The sequence below is a fragment of the Amphiprion ocellaris genome, chromosome 1 (genome assembly GCF_022539595.1).
Source record: "Amphiprion ocellaris isolate individual 3 ecotype Okinawa chromosome 1, ASM2253959v1, whole genome shotgun sequence".
NCBI lineage: Eukaryota > Metazoa > Chordata > Actinopteri > Pomacentridae > Amphiprion > Amphiprion ocellaris.
This window is the reverse complement of record NC_072766.1, coordinates 18,864,185-18,886,885: the sequence shown is the minus strand read 5'-3', so window position 1 is coordinate 18,886,885 and position 22,701 is coordinate 18,864,185. Positions and strand designations below refer to the sequence as shown.

General features: G+C 39.8%; 1 protein-coding gene across 5 annotated transcripts; it reads right to left on the bottom strand.

Moving 5' to 3' along the window:
* Positions 1-16,178: 16,178 nt before the first annotated feature.
* On the bottom strand, positions 16,179-20,828 carry isl2b (ISL LIM homeobox 2b). 5 transcript variants are annotated; one of them, XM_035942613.2, is made up of 6 exons: positions 20,669-20,828; positions 20,078-20,267; positions 19,448-19,710; positions 17,966-18,264; positions 17,114-17,281; positions 16,179-16,935 (listed from the first exon to the last, which is right to left on the bottom strand). In XM_035942613.2, exons 1-6 carry the CDS (start codon positions 20,724-20,726, stop codon positions 16,819-16,821), a joined length of 1,095 nt encoding a protein of 364 aa, XP_035798506.1. In that variant the 5' UTR covers positions 20,727-20,828; the 3' UTR covers positions 16,179-16,818. The 5 variants fall into 5 exon arrangements, with proteins under 5 accessions (XP_035798506.1, XP_023153377.1, XP_035798507.1 ...); XM_023297609.3 differs by having other exon boundaries at positions 17,978-18,264; XM_035942614.2 differs by having other exon boundaries at positions 17,966-18,261.
* Positions 20,829-22,701: the final 1,873 nt, after the last annotated feature.

Here is a 22,701-nt window from a genome sequence, read left to right as displayed (position 1 = left end):
AGTAACATATTAACAGAGGGAGCAACATAGAGTCCTGAAATTGTCATGGACCAATGATTTCTTAACAAAACTGCTGCAATTCTAAATTTTTAGGTAACATGATAATGATTATGTCATTGAAATTTTGCTCTGGGTGATGTAGGTATTATTCAAATAAGCAAAGAAAATAAATGATTTCCTCTTTCCTTTTTCCTGAAGTTAGACTTTAAGATAAGTAAAACAAGCTTTTAGCTTTTTTTCTTTAGAAAATTCCGATCAATCAACAATTTTGTTAATTTTGAAGTCAAGTCATGTCACCCTATCACACATTTAGAACCACAGAGGTTGTTGCAAGCTTTTTTAATTCCTAATATATAAGATGGGTTGAGCATTGTTTGCCACAAGTCTAAACTGATGTGACAGTAATCGGGAAAAGTATTGTCATTGCACCTCTGAACTGTCGTTAGGACCAGACGTTTCCTCTGCGAGGATGAACGAGTGTAACCTTTGGCCCCTGCACATCCATCATGGGGACAGATAAGACTGGGCCAGAACACAGTGCTCTTAGTGCATCAGCCAAACTCAGCAAACCTGCTATTTTTCAAGCATGAACCTAAGTAATGTGAGAAGAAATTGTCTGTTATTTGCTTTTGGTGCTTCAGTAGATGCTCCTATAAAGAGTGTCCTTTTTGAAGATAATCTGCATACTGTTTAGATGAGTTAGATCGGTACTAAACCACAAAACAAACAAACAGGAGGAAGAAAAGCTGAGACATAGCTCGTATATCACTGTTTTACTATGATTACGTATGAGTTAATCTGCTGTCATTTCCTTCCACGGCCATGTTGTAACTTAGAATATACTAACTTTTATTCTAAAACAGACTCTTTGGTAGAGAAACTCAGAGGGAGTCAGAGAGGTGACACAAAGGTGCAGTCCATGATTCACGTTTAATTCAAAACATAATTCAGGCTGCTCTTCTGTCTACAATGTATACAACACTTCTAACTAATGCTGACCAAAGAACTTATCATGATGAGAAAGGTAAACACTTCTATGTTAGTACAGTTAGCTTAACAATAAATCGAGTGAAAGATAAGATTTGTCTGAATCATGAAAGATGACTAAATGTTGTGTTGTCTGGATAAGAACATTTAAGACGTGTCTGTGGCCAGAACATAGTAGAAATAGTCTGAAATCATATAGGTGTTCAGCAGTGAGGCGTTTTCAGAGTATATGTGAAAAAAAAAAACACAAAGCTAAATTAATTCTCTCTAAGGTCTTTTAGCTTCTTTAACACTTTACTGGGTTGCGCAAATTGCATTGATAAAAGGGCAGCTGAGGGAAACGATCATCTCCACAAGGTTGTGTGAAAAAAATGGAGAAGCATTAAATTTTACTTGGTCAAGGACAATGGTTCATTCAGTGAAGTCAGTTCACTTTGAAAATTAATTGCTAAAGATTAATTCATACATGCACTGAAAAGCTGTGATAAAAGTCAGCTCTAATCTATTATGTTTAAATAAAAGTTCAATTTGCATGTTATTTTGCTTCAGAGTCGGCGAAAACTGTGATGCTAAGTTAAAGGCCAGAATGAATGTTTTAATTTTAAAAACAAGCCTTGAGATTCCAGAGACAGTCAGGTGGTGACATATATAAGCTTAATTATGCATTATTTTCTTCTTGTAAGCCATTTTCACATATAGCCACATGAATAATGCTTTTTGCAAGAAGGAACAAAGTTTAATATAGAATATGATATTGGATAATCCCAAAAGAGTAGAAAAAAAATCTGATGAACCGACTATGTTTATATTGTATTTAAGTAAGCTTTAGGTGCAGATTAACATGCTGCAAAGAGGATGTGCAGTGTAAACAGTGGTCTTCCCCCTGTGTACAACTGTGGCTATATTAGAAAAGGAAGAGATAGTAGTAGACAGACTATCGCTGCTGTGTATTGTGTCATGTGTCAGTTTACATGTCTCTACATCCTCACTCAAACTCACTCCTTCTTTAATCTACTGTGCTCCTGACCTACTGCTGTTCTGTCACCCTGACATGTTTAACAAATACTGTCTGGCCTGGACAGGATACACCGTGGCGTTACAGAGGTGTTGTTGTCTGTCTACGTACAGGGTGATGGATTATGTAGGATTCAAGCTTCTTCAAACTTCTTCAAACTTCAAATGCCCCGCACATTTCTTCCCTCTTAGAAAGCTCCACCTCTGTAAACACAGATAGATCCATACAATATCTTGTTATTTTTGAACACATAATGTGATTTATTTTTGGTGTCTTTTCCTTTACTTTTCCACTGACTTCCTTTCACCAACGAGGCCAGATAGACTGTCTGAACAGCATCCTTCAATCACTCAGCACAAAAGCAACAAAACACGCCTCTGTAAATATTTCAGTGGCTTCAGCACCTCGTCCAGGGTCCTGCTGCTCGCTGTCTGCTGGTCCTCAGAGTGAGCCATTGTGTGTCCCATGGCAGACTGTTTTGTGTTGTGCTGCTGGACATGGCTGGTCTGTTGTGGGGAGGCAGCGGTGCCTGCATGCATGCAGTAGCCGAGGAGAGGATTAGGGTTGATGTTCCTCTGTGTCTAACTGGCTGCCAGGCATGCTCTGCTGCCTTGGCACAGCACACACAATTTACATCATTTAGTTCTGCTTACTGCTGAGTGAAAATCTAGTTTAAATAGAGCTCAGATTATTCATTACGGTTGGGAAACAACCCAGGAAAAGACATTTGACTGTTTGCTCAATATATTATATTGATATTTAATTTACTTTATTTTCTCGTACTAGCAGCAGTTACACGAAACAGAAACTGTGGCTACTGGCTTCTCTCAATAATTTCATTCAGTATACTAACAGCTTTAACAGTTTGCAGTCTTTTGAGGAAGGTTATTCATGCTCGCATTGGTATAATAAATGGGAATTGTGTTTTAGGATGGTTTTGCCCTTGATATGAGCCACATCCCTCTGTGCTCCCGTGAGCAAGTCTTCAGGGAGCGCTTTCCAATAAGAGTAATGTCCCCCCTGTGCATGGCTACCATTCAACAATTTACGGGCAGATTACAGATTCTAATAAAATTTTTGCAGCCTTAATTAAAGAATCTGCTCCCCATTTTATGATAGTTCAGTTCCCCTCCACCACTTCTCCCCAATTTAATTATTCTGATGTACATAATTAGCATGAGCTGGCCATTGTTCATCTCATTTGCATATTATATTGGATAATTGAATGAGAGTGGCTGATGATTAAATTAGGGTGAATGACAGACGATTCAGCTCGCAGTGTGGAAAAGTTAACAGAATGAGCAGACTGGGAATACGACATGTACCTTTTGAATATTTATATGTTCCACCGAGGTCCACCCCCAGCAGACGCACTCTGCTAATTTAAAAAATGTGCAGCAGTGCATCAGCTAAACTTCCAAGTCACCGGATGGTGTTTTCCTCACCGATGACGGTTACTACTGTGCATAAAGAAGAAAGGAGGGTGATGCTGAGCACACGAGGAACATGTTTTTTTGAATGTTTTAAATGTGCTCCTCCATCAGCAAGGCAGCACATTTACAGATTGATAAGACAAATGAGACTAGTGCAAGGAAATTCATTTCCAGGCACTTCCAACGTAAACACAGACTGCTGGTGCCTGCCTGCCTGCCATATTATGGACAGACTCCACTTTGCTGATGAAGGAGGTCTCAGCCAATGACGTGTGAACTCTGTTTTAAAACCACTTGAAAGTGAAAATAAAATACAAATTATAAACCCGTAAATCCCAAACACATAGACTCCTCAATTCAATTAAACTCAAATGTCAGTTTGTGGCTTTGTTTTTTTTTCTAATTTGAAGTTTGTGAGAATTCATCACCTTGTTAATTGATTTGTCATGACAAAATGTTATTAGCTGCTGCATCCTAGATCCACCCCTGCTCCCTGGAATTTTTCCATGCAGGGTTCATGCGGGATAAATGTTTAGAGGGAATATTCGGAACAGCTTTAGCCTTTCACATGCTAATGTAAGCACTGGCGGCACAAGAAAGCTGGCCTGACCCGGGGGCCACACGGTGACACAGTCTGCTGATTCAGTGCCGGCAGCCCTGGCTTTGTTTATGTGTGTGCACGAGAAATAATGCACGTCATAAAAAGGAGAACTTTGAAGGGGAACCACTATCCCCGGATGATAAATGCCCCCTGCTCTTCGGATGTAAATAACTCTTCCGAACAGTACAAAAGCCATCTCAGGAGTGACTTATACACCGTCATTTCTACAATAACATTCAGCCGTGTTTCCACCCCTGGTGTTCCTCACATATTGAATCATCCTCTGAGAACTTTGTCAGGCATTAATTTGGACATAAACTGTACAACACTGGTTAGTTGGGAACTTGATACTTTGCATGCAAAGTTGCTGAAAAATGCAAAAAAAACCCAACAAAAAACACACACATATATATATATATATATATATATATATATATATATATATATATATATATATATATATATATATATATATATATATATATATATATATACACACACTGATGTGTCCTGGAATTTTATGCAGAATCTCAGGGCCACTTCATACAGAGAGGGCATAAAGCACGCTCCATTGGTTTACTTCAAGGATTGTCCATTTTCAAACACAATGTGCAACACATGTAACTTGTGTTTGTCTTCGTCTCCCACATACCTTGTAAAATCTCCTCTGTTCTCTGCGTTATAGTACACATCAGTACACAGAGTGTCGTCTCATTGTCTGGTAGGAGTCACTTCAGGGGGCAGAGGAATTTACACAGTCTCGGGATCTGTCAGTAGGTGGTATAGGAAACTGTAAAGATAAGTCTCTACAGCAGCTTAAGTTTAGCTTCCTTTTCACAAGAGCCATCGGCATCTCTCAGATCTCCCAGATACAGCTGCGCCCTCGCTCTTATCAGAAACCTGACCACGCTCACTTCCAGCTTCTATTAGAGCAAATCTCAATCTCAGATCTCAGATTAAAGGATGTTCAGGGTGTCTACACAGAGAACAGACCTTGTTTAGTTTAATCATGTGTCACCTTCTTCCTTTGATATGTTACCTTATTGAATTTACATGACCTACATGTCATTGCCGTCCAGTGCAACACTTACATCTTAAACTATATCATTTTGAATTGATAAAATACACAGACACTAGCTGTTTCTATTTCTAAATTCTGTAAAAAGTGTTAAGGCAGAAATCAGGGCATTTTTGTTCTTCCTTCTGCTCCTGAAAATGAGACATCTGTCGACAAAGTCATTATTTGCACATTCAAGCATGTTGTTTTTATAATGCACATCTATATATACCCTTTTGATGTTGTTATTGTCATCACATAAAATCAATTCAACCAAAGACACATCCCTGATTCTCTTTATTATTCTTGTTGGTGTTTTATGTCCATAGTCAAGACATACACTATCATTAAAGGTTTGAGGTCAGCCAGGCAATTTCATGTTTTTTTTAATGAAAACTCACACTTTTAATTATGTGCTAACATAATTGCACAAGGGTTTTCTAGTCATCAGTTAGCATTTCAACACGATTAGCTAACACAATGTACTATTAGAACACAGGAGTGATGGTTGCTGGAAATATGATGGAAGATATTCCATTGAAAAACAGCCGTTTCCAGCTAGAATAGTCATTTACCACATTAACAATGTCTATACTGTATTTGTGATTCATTTAATGTTATCTTCATTGAAAAAAACTGCTTTTCTTTCCAAAATGAGGACATTTCTAAGTGACCCCAAACTTTTGAACGGGAAATACATCATTTTGTTGATAATGTGGCATTTGTAATTAGGAGCAGATAGATTATACAGTGAAGTATTTGTATTTGTATATTCAATACTGAACATTTACATTTAACATACCATGAAGCATACCAAAACACTGGACCAACTATAAAGTTAATTTGAAGATTAGGGTTAGATGAATACCACAGTCGATAAAAACCAAAGTAGTTACTGTTTATCACATTTCATGGCAGTTTATCCAGGAGCAGGCTAGTAATAATATCAATTAAAGTTTAACCCTGTTTTTGTAGAAATTAAGTTTCTATGCAACAGGCTTATGGCACCGCTGCATGAATAGTCCGGTCCAACATCATTTGTTATGTTGGCACCAGATTTCATGGCAAATCATAATCAGACTTGCAAAAATATTTTACAAACAAAGCTGTGATCAACAAACAGACCAACGCAAAAGCAGCAATCCTGAGAGCTTTACTTACTCGCTACATGCCTTGTTTATCGTTGATGTTCTCTCAAAATGAGTTGTTTGTTAAATTCTCCTGTTCTAACCCTAAACAACTTGAGTTTACTTGATTCAACCGTAAAATACTCAAGTGCAAAGAAGATGTGAGGAGAGGAACACATAGAAGGAAAACCAAAGATGCCCATTTGTCTTATCGAGTAGCTCCTCAGTGCCTCTGCTATCCCTAAAATCTCTTCCACAAAAAGTTGCAAGGAGCAGTTTAATGCAGGCTGACAGGCAGAGAGCAGCCAAGACATTATCGTTGCTGTTCCTCGCAGCTACAGAGAGGCTGCCACTGCTCCACGTCCAACCCCGTGGCCCTGCCTCGCTATCTGCGTTTGCTTTATGTCTTTTCCTGCAGCGAGCACTTGACGAAGGACAATTTGTTTGGATGTTTAATGCTGTGGCACTGGCTGGCGGAGGATTATATGAGATGGCCAAGTGATTTGTGGCGGCTGGTAGTGGGGTTGGAGTATGTGTGTTAGTGGGTGTGAGGGTGGGTGCACACAGTGGACATGCGTGTCAGTCTTTGTGAGTGTTTCGGTTTGTGTAAGTGTGTGTGTTCAGTTCCAGGTCCTCGCTCTAACACAGACGTCAGTTGTCTTGCACCCTGCTCACTCTGAGCTCTTACAGTTACGACAATAGCGCTTCAGTTCCCATCGGAAGACATTTGTTACATGTTTTTTTCCCACCATAACATTCTGTGCCTGCTGAAAGATCACTAATCTTTGAATTTCATTGTTTCAAGATTTATGAAAGCCTTGCGGAGTCCTCTTTATACGTCTTGGCAGCCGGGAGAATCATTGACTTATCCTGCGAAGCTTCACACGCTGAAAACTTCAGCCAAATGCTACTGTGAGCTTTCCCAGATCTCACTTACACACAAATGAGAGCACAGAGCAGTGTAGGCATGCTGGCTTTAATACCACAAGCCAAGAGAACTATTTCATCTTTCATGGTAAGTACTATGTTAATGTAGTATTTTGTTTCATTGCGACGATCTACTTAAAATGTGAACAGATAAATAACAAGTTCTTTTCTTACATTGGAAATTTGTCACATCCTTTAATGTTAGATATCCAGAGTACCATCCACATGACCCATACCATGACGTGATCCAACAACCTCTGTTGCAAAATCCAATGTTTATTCGTATCAGTATCAGTGTCCCTTTTATATGCTGCCCAGTTCTTGGGGAGATGAACCTACTTTAATCCTGAAGAAAGCAAAGAGATCACCAGTTACGTCTCAACTGTTGTCCAAAACATCTTGCGACAGCCCTTCATTTCATCTGGTTGAGACCCCTTTGAACGCTGCTGTAGAACGCGGTCCTGAAGGGCTTCACCCTCAGATGATAAAAAAGTGAATTATCGGTTTGTTTATCATGCTCTTAAAACCTAAAGTGCATTATTAAACAGAGAGCACATTAAAAGGGGAGTATTGTTAAAAGTGTTTTAAAAATCTTGTAAATCCCAGTAATTTATGTCACTGTGGTCGAAGAGGCTCACCCTGGCCTTCTGGTTTTAATTTGGTTTAGGCGCCGGGGTCTCTACCTGTAATGTTGCCTTTTTTCCCAGACCCAATCTGACCAAGTAACCCCCTCTGGAGGGACAGTGGTAGCCTCATGTTTGAAGAATCAAGCTAGAGACAAGCTGGTTAAAAACCAAGCTAAGATATGTGGATCAAGAAGGAAGATAATTTCCAGTGCATGAAGCTGATATTCTGTTGTGTGATACACTCTTCTTTATTTTTATTTAGGTCTATATTGGCCTCCACATGGTGGTTGGCAGACTTTCATAAGCTCACACAAAATCAAAAGAAATGTTAGGCAAAATAAGTTAAATATAAAGATCAGAAAATAAGTGAAGTGGCTCTACATACGTGGAGATGGACAACAGAAGCTCATAATAAAAATAAACAATAAATCACAAAAACATTTTCTCCTACTCTGCATCCAGCAAACACCGTCATGAGTTCAAAGCTAGGTAAAGATACAAAAATGACAGTGACACCCAAAATTAGTAAATCGTGTCATACAGAATAGCATCATCATCCCCAAGGAGTTCACAGTCATGTTAGCAGCTCTGTGGTTTGTCAGTGTGCCAACATTTTCTAATTAGTACCGAACACAAACTATAACAGACACCACTGAGAATGTCTTCAGTTTAGTAGCTATATGATTCTATCACAAATTCTAATTTTAGAAAAATTCTGGACAAAAGACATTAACTTAAATTCAACCAAATTTGTAAGGGCTGTGTAAGTGAAGAAAGAGAATATTTTGTCTACTCTCACCTTAATTTTGTTTCTTGATCTGGCTCCTGTTGAGGTGTTTCAGATGTATGCACTTTACACACAATCACTGTGGCTCTGTAAAAGAAATAAGTTAAAGATTTCAGTTCATTCTGAGAGGAATGCGAATTTTAAAACCAAAGTTCATGGAAATCTATGGGGAAGTTTCAAGACATCTCAATAGAAAAATGCATTGTAAACTTCATGGTGGTGCAAAAAAAAAGGTCTGGGAATTGTTGGTTTGTTAAAGTTAATAGGCTTCATCTTGTGCTAATACATTACATAGATGTTGTTATGTGCTAGAGCCAAAGTGAGAAGATCACCAATGTCATTGGGTGTTATCCTCACACTACCATACATAAATTAAGGTACAAAAGGCCACAGTAATCCATCCAACAAATGTTGAGATAGTCCATCAAATTCTGAAAATCTCAACTTATTGGTGGAGGTAAAGGAAACCTCACAGAATCACCAATATGTGTGGGGTTCATCTTCTGGGAACCATGAAAATCTGCACAAAATGTCCTCTAATGGCCATCTTCACCAAAGTGGCAAACAATTCCCAGAGCCAGACCAGTGCCATGGCTAAAAGACCCAACATGTAGGTTTTTTTTTTTTTTTAAAGGGGAAGAAAAACCATAATCTTTGTAAGGGAATTTGAAATATGCATTTTTAAATAACTGTTGTTTTGTATGATGTGATGCACTGACATAGGTGGCACTGTAATCCTTTGAAAACATAATCTACTTTGAGATTACATTGATGTTGACTGACTGATAGAGACATTGTAAGTCTAAAAGTTGCACTTCCATGCGTGGACAACCTTTGCTTTCACTTTTTGAATGTACTTCTGTCTGAACATTGTTGGACATAAACCGCTGCTGATATTCACAAATATCACAGAAAACTACAAAAAGTGATGTCAAAAGATTCAACATTTAGGAGTCGTACTACATCATTGTGAAGCTTGTGACCAGGCCCTGTCTGGGGCCAAAAACCTGCTCCAGCCTCTGGGGACTCCCTGGCAGAGGCAACAATGGGTCAGAGCCCCCTCTTTGTGCAGTTGCCCTCCTTAATCAAACTAGCCAGAGGAGTGATTGGATTTTAATACTGCTGGGCCCACCGTAATGGTGTGATGGACGGGGGACTGGTGAATTGGAGCAAGATGTCAGCCCTCGGAGGCCTCCATTAATGATATTGCTTCATTTCTTAAAGTGGCAGCACCGCCTTGGGACGAGGGGATCACTGCGGTTGGCAGACTGAGCCCTCCCCTCCCTTTTTTTACGCTCTTCCACCTTTTTATTTTACTCTCTTCATCTCTCACTGACTCAGGACCATTTGTGTCGCTCGCTGTGTGTCCTTAGTGTTGAGGAGCGTTTCTTGAGCAGGTCACAGTATGTGGGTGGTTCCAGGCTGCTGCTGTGGCACTGAAGCAGATGGAGCTTCTGTCTTGTGTGGACAGAACTTGCTTTGTTTTTCAACCTAAACTGAAAGTTAACCTGGATATGTGTAGTCCGAGTTCTATATCAAACCTCCCCACATTCAACAAACAAAAAGCACATGTATAATGCACCTTTGGTTGATATGTGACAGTTTATTACATATTTCTGTCAACCCACCTTCTCTGTGTGACTTATCTATGTTGAACTCTCCTCAGTATAAACTTGAACTTGATTTTTCAGACCGTGTGAACAGAGGATTCATCTGACAGGAGCAATATTTCACTGGCATTTACATTTCAGTCACTGCTCTGCATCCTATAATTAAAGTTTGTCTCTGATCCATCCTAACTGGCGAGTCAGGAGGTTAATTGAACTTTAGTACTAAATCTAAAACACAAAGACTTCCTGAAAACATTCTTGAACTCCTGAACTGACACTGATGTGACCCTGATGAACGCCAGAGTGTCTCCCTGAAACCTTTTGATGCCGTTTTTCATCTTAAGTGACTCACACTCGCTGCCTCATTGTTTGCTTCCAGTGACACGTGTTTGTCTTCCTCGTTCGGCTAATGACAGTTTGGGTCTTGTCAAAAGGGGAGAGGGGGGGCTGGCAAGTACAGGTGAACCCTCATTGTGTTTTATAGCAAGTCATTGTAAAGTGGGGCGGCTCCAACCTTCCTCTCTCCTCCTAATGGGCGTTGGTGAGTTGTTTTTGCAGCAGATTTATGCGTGGGTGGGGCGCTTTGATTTACAGAGCTCTGGCACTGTCTCAGCAGCGAGACCAGAGAGGCCGATTGTGACTCTCTGTGTGTGTTCCAGGTGAGCCTGAGGTCTGAGTGAGCAACACGGCCACAAACTCTTGTGTGCACAGATGAGAACACACACATATTTCAATGCATGAACACACAGGCACACAGCCTTCGTGGTGTAACGCTGCAGGCAAGTTGCAATTTCCACCCTACAGGTTCACCTGAAGTACAATAAGATTTGAAGACAAGTTGTGCTGCTCTGCATGTGTGCAAGTTTTGTTCCTTTTGTTGTTTTTCAGGGTGTTTAAAAATTCAAAATATGTCATCAAACTCAATGCATAAAAGGAAAATTGGCCTTTGTTAATGCAGCTTTCTAAAATACCTTGTCCCCTGTTGGTCTCGGTGCTTTTAAAAGTGTAAAGGATAATATGTGGATATTTACTCATTGTGTCAGTTTCCCATAAAAGCAGCATTCATTCCCCAGGATCAATAGTGCGCAAGTAGCAAAGTAGTACACACAGATGTTGACACCACCCTTTAATTATCAATGTAACCTAAGAGTAGAGATGATTAAATTCTTGTCACCAGATGTTAAATCGGCTATTACCCATCTAAGATAAAGTGGCCCTTAAATTTTCCATTTAAAACACCTGACAAGAGGTGGAGAGAACAGAGTGCAAACACAGCACACAATGCACTGAAGCTGACACCGCAGATAAAGCTCTGTTTGGCTGCATGGTGTGGACAATGTGAGACAAAGAGAAATATAGAATAAATATTTGTTGTCTCGTTTCAGCACATCTTATTTTGTACTGAGTCAATATTTTTGTAATCGAGACATTCGTTTCTCAGTTCCCTTTATAGATGTGTGGGGGGGCCGGCAAAGATGAATCCCAAACACAGCTTTATTTTTCCTGCTCATGTCCTAGTGTATGATTTAATGATTTTTACATAAACCACCGAGACTCTCAGCCCTCTCATTGTTTCTCAACACTTTCTCTCACCCCACCTTACCCAGGCCCCTTTTGTTTTTTGCTCTCTCAGAAAAAAAATCTCACAGTTCAGTCTCTGCATTAAGTCAGCTTGTCAGAATGCTTCCCTCGAGAGTTTTGGATTTGAAATTTGTCTCGGCTGTTCTTCTGCTGGTGGCCCCCACTGGAGGGGCGAGGTCACAGTGGAGCCGAGAGTCGAACATTCTTATTTTTACACATTTGTCAGTAATGCTAAGAGGGCATCTAAGTGCAGTTTCTTTAAAATGAACAGAAGAGGGTTCAGAAGGGGCTACAGGGTGATTGTTAGGAAGACAACAAACAAACCAACTGAAACATTTTGTTGTTGTTCCTCTTTTTGTATGTTTGTTTCTGATGAAAACAGCATTGCATGCACAAAATTTGTATAATAATAATAATAATAATAATAATAATAATAATAATAATAATAATAATAATAATAATAATAATAATAAAAAGGAAACCCTTTAGTTTCAATTTATGTAATGGAGCTTTTATTATTTTATTTTATTTCAAAGCACATTTTTTTTGTTTGAATTTTTTTCTGTGTCACTTTTGTTTCAGCAAGACTTCACATTAAAAACTCAACGTAGATATATGTTTGCACCAACCTGCCTCAAATTTTAATAAGCAACAAATGACTGGTTCTGAATGGGTGGTTCAGATATAATATGACAGTTGTTTGTCTGCGTGTATTATTTTTACTTATTTGTGTAAAATTCCCATCAAGATTATAGTATCTTATTTTGCCCTGAAATATTTTATTTTCTTCCCCTTTGTCTGATTTTCTTCATCTGAACACAACTGAACAGCTGCACATTTACTGCAGCTTCTCTAAAATTCAGAAGCGATTAATACAAAAATTCTCTTTTCCTCTAAAACACGAAACATTTTGTTATATTTTCTAATTTTGTGAATTTAGCATTAATTTACATAGAAATACCAGCAAACCTTACAACTCAGTTTACAGAATTTGATTACATGGGTGGTAATTGGCTTTATGTATTCAGGATTGCGGTGGATGATGTTTAAAGTCATGGTGGGAACACCAGCACAATGTGAGAAACAAAGAAAGAAAGCAAGAAAGAAGCACTATTTCTTACAGTTTTTCGAGGAAGTGTGTTTCTAATCTACTGAGTTACATTAGTGAGAGGTGGTTTTATTATTTAGTCTAACTTGTTTCCTAGACATGAGGTGGAGAAAATTTTCAAAAACTGGCCAAAAGCTGAAATCAACACCTCCCTAAAACTGTCAGCTGCATAACCACTGACGAAAAATAACATCATCACACATTCAGTGAATCAATGATTTTCTTTCTCCCTGAAAGTTATTCGAGTCAGTCATGGACTGAGTTGAGAACCTGAATGAGGCCTGACACAGCAGATAAAAAATCTTCTCAAAAAATCTGTGAAATGAACAGAAAATGAGAAAATCGAGCTGTGATTACAATTCACAGGCCGAAAATGAATGGATATGAGCTTATAAATATGTGATTCACTATCATATTAAATTATAGAAAGCATTTTTAACAATGTTTAGTGTTCTTGGAGAGACAAAAAAATGCAGAAAGCAGTGGCAGCAGGCCCTGATGTCTCATGCGCATTTTCGTGAGTTTTCGTGTTTATTTTCCTATCTACAGATAATAAACTAGCAAAAAACTAAATAAATTAAATGCATTTAAAGAATTGAATAATGGCTCCAGTGTGAAAGGTGTTCAGCTGTGTCTGTCAGTCAGTGGATCGCAGTGGGCGGCGCTGCCGCTGGGCTCCTCCCGAACACTGATCTAATTACGCCCAGCCCTCTACCAATTAGAGAATTACATCACACCTTTAAATGGACTCGTCCTCTTAATCATTAATGATACGGTGTCAGTCGCTCTGACAGCGTCTAGTTGCATTGTGGCAACATGACACGTGCAGACTCGTTTTCAGCGCTGCAGGACTGACACGGCTCCGAGTTAATCATGAATAATGTGGCCTGAGCTAATTGTCGCAGTGTTTCGGGTCAGAGCTGGGAGATGTACATTTATTAGCGTTTAGTATTTAGCCTGCTGCGTTGGCCTCCGAGTCAAAGACGCTTAATAACGAGGCCCAAATACGTTCCTGTTCAAATTAGGTCAATTAGGACGTTCGAGAGTTGAGGGAAAAAACTGTGATCAAAACGAATGGAGCCGATAATTGTGTGTGTGTGTGTGTGTGTGTGTGTGTGTGTGTGTGTGTGTGTGTGTGTGTGTGTGTGTGTGTGTGTGTGTGTGTGTGTGCGCGCGCGCGCGCGCGCGCTCATGTACAGGGATCAGCGCTGTTTATTTTGGTTCTTATTTAACGCACTGAGGGGAAACGCCCATTGATGCACTTAATAGAAGCTCATACTGCCAACAGGTAAACTAGTCAAGCGTCATTTTATGGGTGTCAGAGGACCTGATCTCTGATCTGTGCAATCAGGATAGAAATACGTAGGAAGGACTGAAACTGAAAACTTAACATGGAACATAAATTTCAGTTCTTCTTTACAACCTTGTGATTTTTTTTATTTATTTTTTTTTAGCGTGCGTAATTACGCATTCCAAGCTGTTCAGAGTTTATTTTGGATTTGTTTATTCGTTTAAAGCTCTGTCTTTCTTAGTGGCATTATTTAAAACAAGTCTCATTTTTAAAAAAAAAGCATTTTAAGAGAATCTGCGGACCTCAAGAGTCTTTTTTTGCATACTTTATATTTAATGCTGTGTATTATACTGCTTTTTCTGAAAAGCTTTAAAAAAATTGCACCTGCTTTTTTTTTTTTTTTAAATTAAATTAGGTTTTCGACACGTCTAGTTCCATTTAATTGCAATTATTTTAAGATAATCAGATCTTCATGTGATCTATTTCTTATTAGCCTTTAGGGGATGAGTTATAAACAGCATCCATGCTGGAAATGAGCTGTTTTGGAAATATAAACGACTCCATAAAGATTTTCTGCTCGAGGAGAGTAAATAGGCCCTCGCATTCTTGTCTGTAAACGCCATTGTTATTCTTCTCTTATCTTTGTTATCCTAATCTGCTCGCATTGTTTGCCTATCTTATTTGAAATAGCTCAATTACAAATCTGTAATCTGCCTTTTGTCATTCAAACTTCCGATTAACACACTGGTCGTGCACATTTTTTTTTTTTTGCAATGAAAACGCTCACAGTGTAAATATCAAAAATACAGATTGCTGCGTCCAGCTTGTTAAAAGAGTATATAAATTGAGGAAAATCGTTACAGAAGGATAACTCAGTTTGTTTCCAATGAAAGCCGATTTTGAAAATTGAATATTAAGTCTCCTGCCACTAAAAACATGTCTTTCTTTCTTTCTGTCTGATCTTTATATAAAATCCTCCAGAACCACAAAACCTGCATGGATTAATTCGAGAGAAATTTTCCCATGAATTTTCCAGAACGGATGGAGGCTATTCAGGATTAAACAGTGACGCAAAATATGTGTAGCAGGCCTATATTGTTGTGCACAACTGAAAAGGGGGTTTATCCGTGTATACATGGTAGCTTTGTTTTGTGAAGCAGGTCAGTGCATTTAGTCTGAGCTGTCATCTCGGCTGACCCGTGCGCAATAACGCAATTCAGAGAAGGAAAATAAACCGAGGAGGAGAAGTGACCCTTTTCGAGCTGCTCTCTGCTCCCCTCGGTTACAAGGGGCTTTGCTCAGTGTGTGTGTGTGTGTGTGTGTGTGTGTGTGTGTGTGTGTGTGTGTGTGTGTGTGTCAGGTTGGGGGTGTTTAGTTTGTTGTGGCTTCAGTCAGTGTATTGCTTGCAGGTGATGCCAGGACTAGATAAGAGGTCGCCGATCCCTGCGCGCTGTCTAGACCAGCTTGTGACTCAACCAGAGTAACTGGACTGAGCACAATTTACAGCAGATTTTTGCCCCCAAGATAGTAAATGACCACTGGCCGATTCCTGCTGCATAAACGAAGGGGAATCCACGGCAAGATGGAGGAGGCAGATAAGACAACAACCGAGCCTGTAGTCTTCAATTCAGGAAGGCCAACTTCACTTAGGTTGAACGGGACAAACAGCATTTCAGCGAAACTGAAGCGAAAGCCTGTTTTTTCTTTTTGTTTGTTTGTTTGGGTTTTTTTTTAAGAATCTATTCCTCAAACACGCCCAGAGAGTAATAATCTGTTGCAATTTCCAGAAATCAGAAATTAGTTGCTGTCAAGAGCAGTAAAGATCTCCTGAATTGGGAACTGGGCAGTGAATTTGCACCAGAAATTTTAATTAGACGAATGCAATGAAAAATGGACGCATCGTATAAATTTTAGAGTTAAATATGTAAATAGTTTAAATTGTACTGGCTCCTAAAATGCCAAAAAAAAGTGACAGTAGATTAAGAGTTTAAAACCTGCAGCTGTACAAAGATTGGTGACGAAGACAAATTTATGTATTCACTTTTTTTATTTTTTAGCAGTTAATAATTCCTTAACGAATCGATTTCCTAACAATAAATAATATAACAATAATTTACTTTTTTTGTTCGAGAAGCTCAAACAACCTGTATCCTGCCCTTAAGATAAAGTATTTTACAACACGAATACGCTGCAGATTATCATGCTCTGACCTTAAGACAAAGAGTCAACTGGACTCGACAACGCAATAAATGTATCAAAAAATGTTCTCATGTTGAAGAAACAAGACACAATATGATCACAATAAAATTGCAGAAAGTCCATCTGTATCGACATGAAAATGTTTCCAATTTGTTGTTTTTTTTCTGGGGGAAGGTTTCTTGTAGTTATATCCATCTGGAGATCTTCTGTACATCTTCCTTCGCGTCGAGTCATGCAACAATTGTTCTGCTTAGTTTTTCTGTCAATGAAATCTCCAAAATAAAGAAAAATAGGGGGGAAAACTCGGAGTCAGTCGGTGCTTTCTTGGTTCCATCTCCTCCGTGTCAGGAAATGAAGAAAACGCTCTCCTCTCTGTAGTCTGGGCGATGTGATGAGCTGGTCACATGCAGGGGACCGGGATCATGCTGCAACTGTCCTTGCAGGAGGAGGTCTGTGGTGGGGCCCCGTTTCACGTCTCCACCGGGCTCGGTACCATACTGTTCGGGGTGTCCGGTAACTGAGAGGACAAAGAAGTCACGTCGCTGCCCGAGGAGTTCCCGAGAGAGCCCGATTCAGAGAAAGACACCTGAAGAGCGGGAGACACAGTGTCAGAATGTCCGTCTGTGCGCTGCGTTCAGCCATGCAACAAAATTATGATCGTGTGCGTATGTGTGCGTGCAGGACACCGGTGTGTTTGTGTGCACAAGTCTACATGTGTCCTGTTTGCATATGTGTCTGGCTCAGTCTGTCCTGAACACACACACCAGTTGTTGGAAGGCCGGCTGGTCCAGGTCGCTCTGCAGGGCGAACTCACTCAGGGCTTTCCACGGAGGCTGGTAGGTCTGAACCTCCACCGGGTTCCCCTGCACGGTGCTCTCATGTCGGATAGGACTCCCCGCCACCAGAGGCGTCCCCGTGAGGCCCTGGAGGTTCTGTGGAAATATTACAGGAGCAGACATCATGAGCATAATTTGTCTTCTGCAAGAAAAAAGCATCAACCCTACAGCGGTAAAAGAAGCGTGGAAAAACCTGTTAGCGTGTTCTTCTGAACCCTGCTTTCATCTTTATGTCACATTTATGATGGGTGCAATAATGGTAGTACTTAGGAATGTATTCCCCCTGTTTAGGTGGAGCACGGATTGATCTGAACGAGAAAGATGTTGATGCAAATCAAGTTTTTTTTCTACCTCTCAGGTCAAGCAACTGAAGCCAAAGCAGTTGATTCATTATTAATTGACTTAAAGTTTGAATACAGCTTAGAACTGGAGCTTTAACTGGAACGGTTCCACTGCGCCTCAGTGCAGGTAAAGTAAGTAAAAAATAATTTTACAAAAGAATAAAAACGCTACACAAAAAGGAGAGAATCAAGCTGTAACCTGGTAAGCCAACCCATCGCCAATATAAACAGAAATACATACATTTTCATTGAAAAGCAAAAATAAACGATAAGATCGTGTTCATATGGCTCGCATCTGTTTCCATCTTTACAGTACACTGCTCAGATTAACGACAGCCTCAAACACACATAATCCTGTCTCCACATTCAGTCTGCTTATGGTTTTCATTAAAAAGCATAAAAATGTGGAATTGTAGAGTAATCAAGTGGTCAAACTTACGAAGATGCTTACAGTCTTATCACTGTGGTGCTGCTGCTGGAGCTGCTTCATGAGGATGGATTTCTTTTTGTCTTTGCAGCGCTTGTTCTGGAACCACACGCGGATCACTCTGGGGCTCAGGCCGGTCATCTCCACCAGCTGCTCCTTCATCAGCGCGTCCGGCCTCGGGTTGGCGTTGTAGCAGGTCCGCAACGTGTGGAGCTGCTTCTCGTTCAGCACCGTCCGGACCCGCGTCGTCTTCTCCGACTGCTTGTGGACGTGGTTCCGATGCGGGGCCTGCCGCACCGTTACAGGGTCTGCTGAGGAAGGAGGGAGGAACACGGCTGTCAGACGCTGTCACAAAGGCCCGCAGAGATAGTCATAGTTTTTGATGTATTTTTTGCAGCGCATTCAGCTCAATCTGCACCGTTTTGCCATTTATATCCTCTTGGACGGTTTGGTTTTACGCACGGCAGGCCAATCATATTCATCAGTCTAACATGATTATTTTTCTTGGATAAATATGCAATACTTTAAACCACAAGCAAATAAATTATCCTTTATGGAAAACTGTTTTTTCTGTAGATGAAAAAAATATTTTGGGTTAATTTAAGGTCTTCTTGCATGGAAATAAAAGCAAACATTTGATGCGCAATACAGGAATCAACCTAAATTTCAAAAGCCTAAGCTAATAATTAAATATTTCTCAAGACTGCACTTTCTAACTTAGTCACTCATGTTCCGCATTGTTGTCAGTTATCAGCCTTTAGGCCCTAATAATCCATTCAGCCCTGTTATTTTTTTATTAAATCTGACAAACGTTATTGAAACATGAAATCCGGCTGGTGTTGCTGTTTGGAGCCTGAGCCACTGCACAGCCTCAGACTGTTTGGCTGCTTAACATTATTCACACATTTACTTTATTTTCTTTCCGTTGGCAGACGCCCTCAGGATGACTCTCTGCGCACACACACACGCACACACACGCACGCAGCCGCGACTCAAATACCAGATTATTCAGATAATGGCAACAGAGCAGGTTACCTCTAATGGAATCAATTATAAAATTAGCCTAAAGAAAGGTTGCAACACACACTTTACACACACACACACACACACACACACACACACACACACACACACACACACACACACACACACACACACACACACACACACACACACACACACACACACCAAACCTGACCACAAACATATGATCAACATGCAGAGGATGGACAAAGAAAAAGATACAAAAGTTTGACAATCTTAAAATGACTTTTTTTTAAACCCAATGTTCCCATTAAACTTTCTCTTCATCCAAGACACGTTTACTTTTATGTATTTAGAATAATTTTTCTTGCATGTCTTTAAATTGTCCTTTTGGGGGGTTTTATAGCTTTACATGTAATTGTGCTACATTTTTAATTTTGGTGCTCCTATAAGCCATTGCACTGCTTTCAGTAAAAATAAATGGACTAATAATAATAATAATAATCTGACCTGCCAGGTGCAGCGGTCTGTTGGAGTGGATGTGTCCGGGGCTGATGGGGCTCCCCGCGGAGCTCCTCTCCAGCAGCAGGCTGTGGTCCGCCCGGCACAGCAGCTCCTCTTCCCGCAGGGAGAACTCGTCTCCCGGCAGCAGTTGCCTGCTGCACACCGAGCACCGAAAACACTCGATGTGGTACACGTTATCCCGAGCTCGCATCACTAAATCGCTGCTGCTGAATCCCAGGTTGCATTTTGCGCATTTTATTCCAAACAGCCTGGTAAAATGAAGAGTTAGAGAATTTTAAAAATCTGGAAGGAAATGGACTAAGACAGGAAAAAAAAAATGTAGTTAAGTCAGAGCTGTAGGTTTTAGTGTAAGTGTTTTATGCTATTTTTTTTCATTTATTTCAACTGATGACAAAATAGAGCTGTGTTATTTTTATTTTTGATTTTTGAAAAAATCACTACCAACCTGTCTTGTAAATTCTGTGCTCCAAGTTTTATTCTGCTTTTTTGGTGCATTTTTATGCCCAAATTTGCCAGTTTTCAATTTAAATTTTCATGAAACAATTCTCATGCAACTTTACATTTATAACCACCAGTGTAATTCAGCATATAAAAGGAATATTTCCAAACTCCTACCTTACATAATCTCTTTTGCAATAGGTTTTGCCGTCCCGGACGAAGCAAGTGCACGTCTCATCCAGGTACTGGCTGCACTCTGCGCACTTGAGGCAGGCTGCATGCCACTCCAGGTCGGGAGAGACTCTCAGTATGTACTGGTCATGGATCTGACTTCCACATCCTACACACATCGCGAATCCTGGCTTCTCTGCAAAGAGCCGTGCACAGCCTTTTAAGCACAGACTGACCATGCAGCCGAAACATCACCAACAGCTGCTGCATATATTCACTTCTATCTCTCAGTTTTGTTTTGTTTTTTTCGTGAATTCTTCTTTTTTTTCCTTTTTTTTTTTGTTTTTGCAGGCGGGACAACCCTTCAATCCACGCAGTTATGTAACAGCCAGACACTTTAGCCAATAACCATAAAGCAAAAAACACTGACTTGTTTCGTTTCTATAAAGCTCCTTTAACGCGCACAGCCATTTACATAAGATTAGGCAAAAATTGCATTATTAAGAAAACGACAATCGGTGCACTGCCCGATGCGACGAAAACAAAATCTGCCACTTCAAAAAAGAAAAACTTGACGGAGCGGCTCGGCTTACTTACTTTTGGAATGATCCCCCATATCACCCAAGAAAGAAGAGCTGAAAATAATATCCACCATACAGGACGGATGAAGGGGACTGTGGTAGATGCGGAAAAGATGTGAGATGACTGGCCCTTCGGCTGCCTCCCTGATAACTTGTGTCTCTCCGGACTGGAGGGGGCCGAAGAGGCTGCAGGGTCCCACCACGCTCTGCTCGTGACGTCATTACGTCAACACCGGACTCTCCAATCGCCCTGCTGCACCCCAACACCCTACAGCCCCCCCTCTCTGAAAACAATACATGTGTATGAATGACAAGAACCTTAGAATACAGATGTTGATATATTGTTTTTTTACTAATAAAGATAGAAAAAAAATCTGTTTTAAAGGCATGGAACAATTCGACTAAACTTCGTTATAAATTGCATGGTGGTGGCATCATTATTATCATCATGTAAAAGCATCAAAACATTCCCCAAGCTGTCTGTTTAGTTAAACTAGCTGCTCACTTTTAAATAAAGTATTATCTGGAACTAATTCCAAATAATTACATGCATAGATTGTTCAAGTGTCCTGCACTGATTCACACAGATCAGAAAGAACTCATTGATTTGTTCTTTGATGCAACATTTTTAATATTGCTTCCAATACATTATTGATTTTTAAACAAACTGTTTTGTTCTAAGTTTGTCAGCAGGTCTCGACGGCAACATCATCTCCCATGGTAAGATGGGAAAATACGATTTCACTGTTGGTCTTAGACGTGGAGAAAAAACAACGCAGATAACTGCCTCGAACCTATAAAAATGTGTATTCAAACCAGAACAAGGAATTCTTGCACTTGTTTGCTTTTCCTGCATAAATCCAGCAGATCCGAGGACAGTTTCCAAGATCCTCTGCTCAGTCAGGCCTGTTCATCTATTCGAGAACGAGGCCATCTACTGGAGGAAAGTCAGAACTACAGTTACTGAAGGGAGAAGCTGGTTGTTTCTGGAAAAGCTGAACATACAGCAGATCAGACTAATAATGATTCCATAGATGAAAATATCAGCATGTCTTTACAAAAACTAAATATTTCAACTTCAAGTGGATTAAATATGTGTGATTTTTCACAGGTCCTCATTTGATAAACCTGCTATTAAAGACAAGTGATTTGGATGATCAGTTGAAAATAATTCCAGAACTTATTTCCATCAGTTTCTTTTTATATTAACGTCACTTTCAGCATAAATTTTGTGTAACTATATCAAAACAGTGTCTTGAAACTAAATCTGCTTAAAAAATGTAATGTTTAACAAGTAGATACTCAACTTTTGTATCGATGGTCAATGCAGCTACATTCCTAAAGATGGTATGTTGCATATTAAGAAGTTTAAATAGAACCAAACATTGCAACTGTTGCAAAATGTTGCTTAGTTGAAGCAAACAAAATATGTCTTCCTCCCTTTTTGCATGTCCTCAAATATATCACTGTTGCAGGAGCAAAACTGATTAGCAGCAGTTTTTGCTGTTGCTGCTTTATGCTTTTCTGTCTTGATTCTTGATTGATTCTGGTTATCTAATAGAAGTCTAGACAAAAACAGTTTCTAGGATTTTGGAAGGCAATAATTCTTATTTGAAAAGCCACAAACCAAATTAAAACAGTGACTATTTTTTTTGCAAGAAAGCTTACAACTCCATGACTGTTTGGCCACATGCTGAGAGACAGCCATGTGTACATCAGTGTATAAGAGAAGATCTGAGGAAGATGAGGTGATGAGGTTAATCACCAGTCAGCTGTTGTGACTGTAGGGGCAAATCATGGTCAGAATCAGGATAGAGTTCTGTGGTTTGTATCCCTCAACTGTGACTTACAGGTGTGTCGAGGCATGGAATATTGTGGCTATTGTGAGTGGATTGTGTGTATTTTAATGAATTAAAGATGACAGATTTTTGGTTCATTCCCCAAGACAGCAGGTCCCAGAATATTACTGCCATCATCTGTATCTATCAGAACACCACTGCAGCAATTTAAATCACATTAGAAATTCGCACTCAATTGCAATCAAAGTTG